Source organism: Camelina sativa, chromosome 3, assembly GCF_000633955.1.
Source record: "Camelina sativa cultivar DH55 chromosome 3, Cs, whole genome shotgun sequence".
Lineage (NCBI taxonomy): Eukaryota > Viridiplantae > Streptophyta > Magnoliopsida > Brassicales > Brassicaceae > Camelina > Camelina sativa.
The window spans coordinates 17,423,964-17,435,415 of NC_025687.1; the positions used below are offsets into that span (position 1 = coordinate 17,423,964).

The 11,452-nt window shown below is 36.0% G+C and overlaps 2 protein-coding genes across 4 annotated transcripts; both read right to left on the minus strand.

The window, feature by feature from the left end:
* Positions 1-1,870, minus strand: LOC104779084 (IST1 homolog; the record flags this gene model as incomplete). Its single annotated transcript, XM_019240413.1, has 6 exons — positions 1,709-1,870; positions 1,439-1,571; positions 1,228-1,331; positions 823-994; positions 405-545; positions 1-108 (listed from the first exon to the last, which is right to left on the minus strand). Coding segments are annotated over exons 1-6 (708 nt in total), but the record flags the coding sequence as incomplete, so codon positions are not given.
* On the minus strand, positions 2,924-11,371 carry LOC104777411 (IST1 homolog). 3 transcript variants are annotated; one of them, XM_010501662.2, is made up of 6 exons: positions 8,769-8,927; positions 8,459-8,591; positions 8,250-8,353; positions 7,873-8,044; positions 4,633-4,773; positions 2,924-4,316 (listed from the first exon to the last, which is right to left on the minus strand). In XM_010501662.2, the coding sequence occupies exons 1-6, from the start codon at positions 8,816-8,818 to the stop codon at positions 3,123-3,125; spliced, it is 1,794 nt and encodes a 597-aa protein (XP_010499964.1). In that variant the 5' UTR covers positions 8,819-8,927; the 3' UTR covers positions 2,924-3,122. The 3 variants fall into 3 exon arrangements, with proteins under 3 accessions (XP_010499964.1, XP_010499963.1, XP_010499965.1); XM_010501661.2 differs by lacking the exons at positions 7,873-8,044; positions 8,250-8,353; positions 8,459-8,591; positions 8,769-8,927 and adding exons at positions 5,057-5,228; positions 5,434-5,537; positions 5,643-5,775; positions 5,953-6,111; XM_010501663.2 differs by lacking the exons at positions 8,250-8,353; positions 8,459-8,591; positions 8,769-8,927 and adding an exon at positions 11,245-11,371.

Consider the following 11,452-nt stretch of genomic DNA (forward strand, 5'->3'; position numbering starts at 1 on the left):
AGAATCAGATTTCTCTTTTGGCGCTGAAACGGATGTCAAATGTGTCCCTTCAATTTGTTCATCCGGTAGTGGAAGCTTAGATCCCCCACCAAATTGTTTTGGTCCATCCTGAAAAGAAATATGACAATTTAGGATAAACAGAGAGACTGTGACGAAAAGAAACTCAAGGCCAAGGATATCTGGACACAGAGGTCCAACAAGGGAAAAAAGATCTTTGGGGGGATCATTTTTATGCAGACCAAAACAATTGAAATGTGAGTTCCGAGAAACAATTAGATACATTGAAATGCAGATTCAATGCCTAACAATAAATACTGGGTTGATGCAAACACAAATTTAAAGCAATTAAACACATTATATGTAGAGAAGAGATAGAAAGGAAAAACGAAGAGAGAAGTACTGACAAGGAGATCTTCATGCGATTTGAAGAGATCGGTTTCTGTGGAAGCAGGGTCCCAATCAAGTTCATGTTCTTCAGCAATTTCCTTGAGAAGTTTCAGTTTAGTTTCTGGGGAAGGTGCACGCACAGAGAGCAACTCCACCAACTGTAAAATTGATTTGGGAAGATATGAAAACATGAACAAATATATTGTTTCTACTAGACTGAACCACGCAATGGATGTAAGTGATTCCGTATGCAAGATAGATAAAGAATACTAGTTAAAACTAGGTCTAGAAATGGACAATGTAATTCTAAGGATTTACAGATACTAAGTTAAGGATTCATATACATTACTTTCAGCATCATACATCAACCTGTGCTGACTTTCTACATGATAGCCTCATATTAGCAATTAACAGCACAAATGAACACTGATTTACCTTACGATTGACACCGGAATCCGGCTTGAGCTCAGATGCAGCGGCAACAAATTCCTTTCCATACTTGGATACAAACAGTATCTGGACCTGCTGCAGCTCTGTCAGGTCAGAGCACCTCGGGGCAGCAAAACATATACTTGATATTGCTTCTTTTAGATCTAGAGGACATTCCCTAACAGATTATCAAAAAAGGAAGGATTCAGAAGCGCAGCAACAATGATTGAACAGAAAACTTCGAAACAAAACAAAAGACATAATCTTTGCATGTATTCCAATCAAATTCCAAACTATCATCTAAAAAGAAACTAACGAATGCAAGACAAGGAAGACTTTAAAGTGAATACGAAAAAACAAACTGAACAACATCAATGGGCAGACCAAAGATTTTCAAAAAAAAGTTAGAACCTTTGTGCCTCAATAATGGGAAGACGAACAGCAATGAGTTCACAGAAAAGCTCAAGGATCTCTTGAGCAGCCATCATCTTCTCTTCCCTTATAATATGCTCAACCTAGTAGAGAAACCAAAGAGTCAGACCAATAGACAATGTTCACATAAAACCCATTTAAACTAATAACGAGTCCATGAATAATAATAAATAAAATAAAAAAAGCAAACCCGAATACGAGCAGTAGCTTCTTGACCAGTCTCAAGAAGCTTAGCAATCTCACGACGCATTTGCTTAATCTGAGCTTCTCTTCTGTTCCTGATTAGCTTAATCCTAGGGATCGTCAACTTGAGCAAGGTTTTGCTGTGTAATAACAACACATGATTGAATCAGTGATCCATCAAAATAATTGGATAACACTACAAATTCATAAGAGAAATCTAAGATTGATAATTTTAGGCAAAAATCAGAAGAGATGGATTGAAATCAGAGATAAATACCATTTAGCAGCTTTGAAACCCTTATTGAAGAAGGAATCTAGCATCGACATGATCGATTGATCACTGAAGATCGATCGCAAAGACCTGGGAACACAGATAAGAAGAAGAAGATTACAAATACCTTTTTATTTTTATTTTTTTGCTTCTCATCTCAACGAAGGATTTTTTTCTTCCTTGTTCACGAAAAAAAAAAAAGTTTGGAAGATAAAACGGTGCGTTTTTGATTGATTTACCAACCCAGTCAATCTTATTAAATTGAAGTTGGTTTAATCAACTAAACCACGTCGGTGGAAAACGGATTTTAGATTATATGGGCCTATACACTACTGGATCTCCGTTAGACCTGCATTAGTCTTTCGTTATATAGATTGGTAAATGTGATAAAGACTAAAACCTTTAACGAAATTAATTTAGTCGAGGATGTTATAAGATTATAAAGAAGTGTGATAAAGAGTAATAAAATGCAGGTCTTTAGAGTTTAGACCAATGTTTTTAAACCCGACCCAGAACTCAAACCGGACAACCTTCCGGGTCACTGAGTCATCGGGTCGACCAGGTCCAACCGCGGATTAATAATTTACTGAATTTAATATATATCATACATATATATATATGTTATATACATTGGTTTTATNAAAGCTAATTTCTCTGTTTTTGATGTTCTTCTCAGGTGAAAGGGCTTTTGAAGGAAAAGAAACTGGAGATGCTTGTGGATCCTGATCTGCAGAGCAATTACACAGAAGCAGAAGTAGAACAGCTCATACAAGTGGCTCTTCTCTGCACACAGAGCTCACCTATGGAACGACCTAAGATGTCTGAGGTTGTCCGAATGCTTGAAGGTGACGGTTTGGCTGAGAAATGGGACGAGTGGCAGAAAGTAGAAGTTCTCAGGCAAGAAGTGGAGCTGTCTTCTCANAGAGAGAAATTTACAGATGAACAAAAACTTTTACATCGTGACAGAACAAAAAAAAATATATCTTTAACCAAAAAAAAAACAGAAAACTGTTTTGTCCCACATCGAACAACTATAGAAGAAAAGGTTCATTACTCCTTCTTTATATAACATAACCTCTACGTACATTGACTTAATTTGTTAAGAATTAAATGGTGGTTGTGACCCGGATCGCTGGTTTAACTACCCGGTTAGCCGGTTTTAGCCGGGNAAAAATCACTTCTTTGTATTCTTTGGTTGAAAAAAAAATGTTGTCTCAGTCATTTCTTGAGCAAGCCAAGGCCTTTAATTTAAGAAAATCAAGCACACCAAGTTTCTATACATTACATATGTCTTCCACTGAATAAAGAGGAAGAAAAGGCTGTGTTCAAAAAACGTTTTGAGTTCTTTGTTCCGCAAGAGAAGGAACCGCACAGGCAGACACACTGAAAAACACCAAGCTTGCATTATAACATGTAAGCGTTAATCATGGGCAGGTCTTGTATTGTCTGACAATGAATGAGAACCAGATGAGCGATCAGGATTCTGCGATGAGAACAGATTCGGGTATGAGTAATAGGGGTCATCTTCCATGGAAGGCAGTCTCATTTGCTGGTGGTCCTGGTCAGGGTTGAGTCTGTCAAGTAATGAAGACTCTGGCCTTTGGAACTCTGTAAGATCACCATAGCTGCTGACTGATGAGTTCTGATGATCAAACTGCGGTTTTTCCATTGAAGGAAATCTCTGTGGCGTACGATCACCATAGCTGCTGACTGATGAGTTCTGATGATCAAAATGCGGTTTTTCCATTGAATGGAGTCTCTGTGGCGTAAGATCATCGTAGCTGCTGAATGCTGAGTTCTGATGATCAAACTGCGGTTCTCCCACTGAAGGGAGTCTCTGTGGCTGGTGGTTGTTCTGCCCAGAGTTGAAAAGTGATGAAGTTTCTGCTCTCTGGAACTCTGTAAGATCTCCGCTACTGCTGGCCGAAGAATGCGAATGCTGATGATCAAAATGTGGGTTTTCTATTGAGGTAGCATGGAAAGGGTTCTCTGACGGACTTTCTGGATACTGATCAGAATTCTTCTTGGTAAGCTCAGAGATTCTGAGTTGTGCAAGACTTGCAGCTGAACGGGCAGCTGCTGCTGCACGTTCTGCTGAGTCAGCAGCAGCTTGAGCAGCTGTTAGGACATCCTGCAAGTCTCCATCGGATATTTTCATTATAGTATCCCTCGATGTACCACTCTCTTTTGTAGGGACGGGCTCTACTACATCAACGGATGGTGGAGAAGGTGGAGAATAATTTTTCCTTTCCAAAGATTCCATCACAATGGGTGAAGATTGTTGGCCTTCCCCGGCAGTTCTGCTAGCTTTGGCAGGATGTTCATCTCTTTTGGAAGCCGGTTTTTCGACTCCTGCATTCTCTGAATCAAAGGGCAAGTTGTGAGAGGTATGTTCATAACTAGCAGATTTCGGTGCATCCGGTGCATTTACAGGGGTAGCACCAGGAGTTGGCCGCAGCAAGACATTTGGAACCTCGGGAAAGTCCAATATATCATACTCTGAGTCAGAATCAGATTTCTCTTTTGGCGCTGAATTAGATGTCAAATGTGTCCCTTCATTTTGTTCCTCCGGTAGTGGAAGCTTAGATCCCCCACCAAATTGTTTTGGTCCATCCTGAAAAGAAAGATGACAATTTAGGAAAAACAGAGAGACTGTGACAAAAAGAAACTCAAGGCCGAGGATATCTGGACACAGGGGTCCAAGAAGGGTAAAAAGATCTTTGACACAGAAGAAAACACGGGGGATCATTTTTATGCAGACCCAATTTCAAACATCTTTAATGTCAGTTCCGAGAAACAATTAGATACACTAATGCAGATTCAGTGCCTAGCACTAAATACTGGGTTGATGAAAACACAAATTTAAAGCACCTAAACACATTATATGAAGAGAAGAGATAGAAAGGAAGTACGAAGAGAGAAGTACTGACAAGGAGATCTTCATGCGATTTGAAGAGATCAGTTTCTGTAGAAGCAGGGTCCCAATCAAGTTCATGTTCTTCAGCAATTTCCTTGAGAAGTTTCAGTTTAGTTTCTGGGGAAGGTGCACGGACAGAGAGTAACTCCACCAACTGTAAATTTGATTTGGGAACATATGAAAACATGAACAAATATCTTGTTTCTACTAAGACTGAACCACACAATGGATGTAAGTGATTCAGTCTGGAAGATAGATAAAGAATAGTAGTTAAAACTAGTTCTAAAAATGGACATGTAATTCTAAGTTTTACAGATACTAAGTTAAGGATTCATATAAATTATTTTTCAGCTACTTCATACATCAATCTGTGCGGAGTTTCTACATGCTAGCCTCATATTAGCAATTTTACACCACAAATGAACACTAATTTTTACCTTACGATTGACACCGGAATCCGGCTTGAGCTCAGATGCAGCGGCAACAAATTCCTTTCCATACTTGGATACAAACAGTATCTGGACCTGCTGCAGCTCTGTCAAGTCAGAGCACCTCGGCGCAGCAAAACATATACTTGATATTGCTTCTTTTAGATCTAGAGGACATTCCCTACAAATTTTCATAAAGATGGATTCAGAAGCTCAGCAACAACGATTGAACAGAAAACTTTGAAACAAACAGAAAGACATAATCTTTCCATGTATTCCAATCTAATTCCAAACTGTCATCTAAAAAGAAGACTTTAAAGTGAATAACAGAAAACAACTGAACAACATCAATGGGGAGACCAAAGATTTAAAAAAAAAGTAAGAACCTTTGTGCCTCAATAATCGGAAGACGGACAGCAATGAGCTCACAGAAAAGCTCAAGGATCTCTTGAGCAGCCATCATTTTCTCTTCCCTTATAATATGCTCAACCTAGTAGTAGAGATAATAAAACCAAAAGACTTTTAAAACAACGTTCCAATAAAACCCAATTAAACTAACAAGTCCATGAATTAAAAAAAAAAAAAAAAAAAAAACCCGAATACGAGCAGTAGCTTCTTGACCAGTCTCAAGAAGCTTAGCAATCTCACGACGCATTTGCTTAATCTGAGCTTCTCTTCTATTCCTGATTAGCTTAATCCTAGGGATCGTCAACTTGAGCAAGGTTTTGCTGTGTAATAACAACAAATAAAAACAACACATGATTGATTGAATCAGTGATCCATCAAAATAATTGGATAACACTACAAATTCATAAGAGAAATCGTCTTCTTCTTCTTCTTAGTATCCAAGATTGATAATTTTAGGCAAAAATCAGAAGAGATTGATTGAAATCAGAGATAAATACCATTTTGCAGCTTTGAAACCCTTATTGAAGAAGGAATCTAGCATCGACATGATCGATTGATCACTGAAGATCGATCGCAAAGACCTGGGAACACAGATAAGAAGAAGAAGATTACAAATACCTTTTTATTTTTATTTTTTTGCTTCTCATCTCAACGAAGGATTTTTTTCTTCCTTGTTCACGAAAAAAAAAAAAGTTTGGAAGATAAAACGGTGCGTTTTTGATTGATTTACCAACCCAGTCAATCTTATTAAATTGAAGTTGGTTTAATCAACTAAACCACGTCGGTGGAAAACGGATTTTAGATTATATGGGCCTATACACTACTGGATCTCCGTTAGACCTGCATTAGTCTTTCGTTATATAGATTGGTAAATGTGATAAAGACTAAAACCTTTAACGAAATTAATTTAGTCGAGGATGTTATAAGATTATAAAGAAGTGTGATAAAGAGTAATAAAATGCAGGTCTTTAGAGTTTAGACCAATGTTTTTAAACCCGACCCAGAACTCAAACCGGACAACCTTCCGGGTCACTGAGTCATCGGGTCGACCAGGTCCAACCGCGGATTAATAATTTACTGAATTTAATATATATCATACATATATATATATGTTATATACATTGGTTTTATGAATGTTCTAACAATAATTTCTATTTCTTATTATTTTAATATATATTTTTGAACTATAGTTATAAATTTTTATTTTTTATCATTTTTTTAAAAGAGAGAAATTTACAGATGAACAAAAACTTTTACATCGTGACAGAACAAAAAAAAATATATCTTTAACCAAAAAAAAAACAGAAAACTGTTTTGTCCCACATCGAACAACTATAGAAGAAAAGGTTCATTACTCCTTCTTTATATAACATAACCTCTACGTACATTGACTTAATTTGTTAAGAATTAAATGGTGGTTGTGACCCGGATCGCTGGTTTAACTACCCGGTTAGCCGGTTTTAGCCGGGTTTTCCCGGTTCTAACCGAGTTTTTTGATAGCCGAGTTTTAGATATAATTCGGACCGGGATATCTTCCGGTTCACGGTTAAACCGGTTCAACCGGCCGGTCCGGATTTTAAAACATTGGTTTAGATTGTAGAAAGTATGAACATAAGGATGCATGTCTTATCTGGAACTATGGATCCTAATATTCATATTACTAAAGATATGGGAACTCCATTAACTAATCTTACTTCCTACTAAGAACTTTTTGGTAGACTGTTTTATCTCCCAATCATCATGCTAGATATAAAATTTGCAGTCCACCAATTAAGCCCGTTTTTTCTTGCTCCATTAGACATTCATCTTCAAGTTGCAAGTAAAGTGTGTAAATGTACATTAAAGCTAATTCTGGTAAAGGTCTAATTTTCTATGTATATAGATAACTTGTGTTTGAATGGATTTGATGATGCTGACTTGATGGTTTGCAAAGCTACTAGCTAGAAGATCAGTTACATGTTTATGCATATATCTTGATAATTCACTTACTTCTTTGAAATCGAAGAAGCAAGTTGTTGTTAGTCGGGAGGTGTTTTGAAGGAGAGTATCTTGGCTCATGCTACTTGTTAGATGATATGGTTGCATCAGTTACGTACTNAGGGGAAGGTGCACGGACAGAGAGTAACTCCACCAACTGTAAATTTGATTTGGGAACATATGAAAACATGAACAAATATCTTGTTTCTACTAAGACTGAACCACACAATGGATGTAAGTGATTCAGTCTGGAAGATAGATAAAGAATAGTAGTTAAAACTAGTTCTAAAAATGGACATGTAATTCTAAGTTTTACAGATACTAAGTTAAGGATTCATATAAATTATTTTTCAGCTACTTCATACATCAATCTGTGCGGAGTTTCTACATGCTAGCCTCATATTAGCAATTTTACACCACAAATGAACACTAATTTTTACCTTACGATTGACACCGGAATCCGGCTTGAGCTCAGATGCAGCGGCAACAAATTCCTTTCCATACTTGGATACAAACAGTATCTGGACCTGCTGCAGCTCTGTCAAGTCAGAGCACCTCGGCGCAGCAAAACATATACTTGATATTGCTTCTTTTAGATCTAGAGGACATTCCCTACAAATTTTCATAAAGATGGATTCAGAAGCTCAGCAACAACGATTGAACAGAAAACTTTGAAACAAACAGAAAGACATAATCTTTCCATGTATTCCAATCTAATTCCAAACTGTCATCTAAAAAGAAGACTTTAAAGTGAATAACAGAAAACAACTGAACAACATCAATGGGGAGACCAAAGATTTAAAAAAAAAGTAAGAACCTTTGTGCCTCAATAATCGGAAGACGGACAGCAATGAGCTCACAGAAAAGCTCAAGGATCTCTTGAGCAGCCATCATTTTCTCTTCCCTTATAATATGCTCAACCTAGTAGTAGAGATAATAAAACCAAAAGACTTTTAAAACAACGTTCCAATAAAACCCAATTAAACTAACAAGTCCATGAATTAAAAAAAAAAAAAAAAAAAAAACCCGAATACGAGCAGTAGCTTCTTGACCAGTCTCAAGAAGCTTAGCAATCTCACGACGCATTTGCTTAATCTGAGCTTCTCTTCTATTCCTGATTAGCTTAATCCTAGGGATCGTCAACTTGAGCAAGGTTTTGCTGTGTAATAACAACAAATAAAAACAACACATGATTGATTGAATCAGTGATCCATCAAAATAATTGGATAACACTACAAATTCATAAGAGAAATCGTCTTCTTCTTCTTCTTAGTATCCAAGATTGATAATTTTAGGCAAAAATCAGAAGAGATTGATTGAAATCAGAGATAAATACCATTTTGCAGCTTTGAAACCCTTATTGAAGAAGGAATCTAGCATCGACATGATCGATTGATCACTGAAGATCGATCGCAAAGACCTGGGAACACAGATAAGAAGAAGAAGATTACAAATACCTTTTTATTTTTATTTTTTTGCTTCTCATCTCAACGAAGGATTTTTTTCTTCCTTGTTCACGAAAAAAAAAAAAGTTTGGAAGATAAAACGGTGCGTTTTTGATTGATTTACCAACCCAGTCAATCTTATTAAATTGAAGTTGGTTTAATCAACTAAACCACGTCGGTGGAAAACGGATTTTAGATTATATGGGCCTATACACTACTGGATCTCCGTTAGACCTGCATTAGTCTTTCGTTATATAGATTGGTAAATGTGATAAAGACTAAAACCTTTAACGAAATTAATTTAGTCGAGGATGTTATAAGATTATAAAGAAGTGTGATAAAGAGTAATAAAATGCAGGTCTTTAGAGTTTAGACCAATGTTTTTAAACCCGACCCAGAACTCAAACCGGACAACCTTCCGGGTCACTGAGTCATCGGGTCGACCAGGTCCAACCGCGGATTAATAATTTACTGAATTTAATATATATCATACATATATATATATGTTATATACATTGGTTTTATGAATGTTCTAACAATAATTTCTATTTCTTATTATTTTAATATATATTTTTGAACTATAGTTATAAATTTTTATTTTTTATCATTTTTTTAAAAGAGAGAAATTTACAGATGAACAAAAACTTTTACATCGTGACAGAACAAAAAAAAATATATCTTTAACCAAAAAAAAAACAGAAAACTGTTTTGTCCCACATCGAACAACTATAGAAGAAAAGGTTCATTACTCCTTCTTTATATAACATAACCTCTACGTACATTGACTTAATTTGTTAAGAATTAAATGGTGGTTGTGACCCGGATCGCTGGTTTAACTACCCGGTTAGCCGGTTTTAGCCGGGTTTTCCCGGTTCTAACCGAGTTTTTTGATAGCCGAGTTTTAGATATAATTCGGACCGGGATATCTTCCGGTTCACGGTTAAACCGGTTCAACCGGCCGGTCCGGATTTTAAAACATTGGTTTAGATTGTAGAAAGTATGAACATAAGGATGCATGTCTTATCTGGAACTATGGATCCTAATATTCATATTACTAAAGATATGGGAACTCCATTAACTAATCTTACTTCCTACTAAGAACTTTTTGGTAGACTGTTTTATCTCCCAATCATCATGCTAGATATAAAATTTGCAGTCCACCAATTAAGCCCGTTTTTTCTTGCTCCATTAGACATTCATCTTCAAGTTGCAAGTAAAGTGTGTAAATGTACATTAAAGCTAATTCTGGTAAAGGTCTAATTTTCTATGTATATAGATAACTTGTGTTTGAATGGATTTGATGATGCTGACTTGATGGTTTGCAAAGCTACTAGCTAGAAGATCAGTTACATGTTTATGCATATATCTTGATAATTCACTTACTTCTTTGAAATCGAAGAAGCAAGTTGTTGTTAGTCGGGAGGTGTTTTGAAGGAGAGTATCTTGGCTCATGCTACTTGTTAGATGATATGGTTGCATCAGTTACGTACTTAAGAACTCACATATTACATTAAGGTATCCGCCAAAGCTTAGCAAGCTCTTATGTGTAACAAATATGTTATTCATCTTGCTATGAATTAAGTGTTCCATGAGCATACAAAACACATTGAAAGTGATTGTAAATATCAACTCTATGTATTTACTAGTAATCAAACATGCTAACATATTAACCAAGCCTTTTCATTCAAATTCTTTCCAAATTCATAGTTTTGCTCAAGAAAATGTCTTTGTCAAATCTTTATCTTCCTAATCAGATACTTCGAAACTAAATACTTAGCTGGAGGGAGTGTATTATGAGAGTTCGCTGATAAAACGCATCCGCTAATAGATTATTATTTTTATTTATTACAAATACATCAAGTTTACAACCCATACAAAGTAACATAAAGTCTTTGAAGATGAGAAATAAAAACATCATAATTAATCAAAGACTTGACTTTGGAAACACATGAAAATGCTTTCTAGACCAAAGCACGCAATAATCAACGAATTTATTGAACCTAACTGAAAAACTGATCGAAAGTATATGTTACCAAAAACGAACTGAAAATTATGTTAACAAACTCATTCTTTAGTGCTTTTGGGAAAAAGGTCATTAAAACCAAGGGCAAGGTTAACGTTTGCTGTGACAGGTTATTTTCAAGATGTCTGAACACTTTTTTGGCTGCTTNTTCATAAAGATGGATTCAGAAGCTCAGCAACAACGATTGAACAGAAAACTTTGAAACAAACAGAAAGACATAATCTTTCCATGTATTCCAATCTAATTCCAAACTGTCATCTAAAAAGAAGACTTTAAAGTGAATAACAGAAAACAACTGAACAACATCAATGGGGAGACCAAAGATTTAAAAAAAAAGTAAGAACCTTTGTGCCTCAATAATCGGAAGACGGACAGCAATGAGCTCACAGAAAAGCTCAAGGATCTCTTGAGCAGCCATCATTTTCTCTTCCCTTATAATATGCTCAACCTAGTAGTAGAGATAATAAAACCAAAAGACTTTTAAAACAACGTTCCAATAAAACCCAATTAAACTAACAAGTCCATGAATTAAAAAAAAAAAAAAAAAAAAAA

Bases quoted from the DNA above. Each gene is read 5' to 3' on its own strand.
- LOC104777411 (XM_010501662.2), bottom strand. From the start codon at position 8,818: ATGTCGATGCTAGATTCCTTCTTCAATAAGGGTTTCAAAGCTGCAAAA. The intron at 8,045-8,249 runs GTTCTTACTTTT...GAAAATTTGTAG, and splicing joins CCGATTATTGAGGCACAAAG to GGAATGTCCTCTAGATCTAA. The intron at 4,774-7,872 runs GTAAAAATTAGT...TCAAATTTACAG, and splicing joins ATTCCGGTGTCAATCGTAAG to TTGGTGGAGTTACTCTCTGT.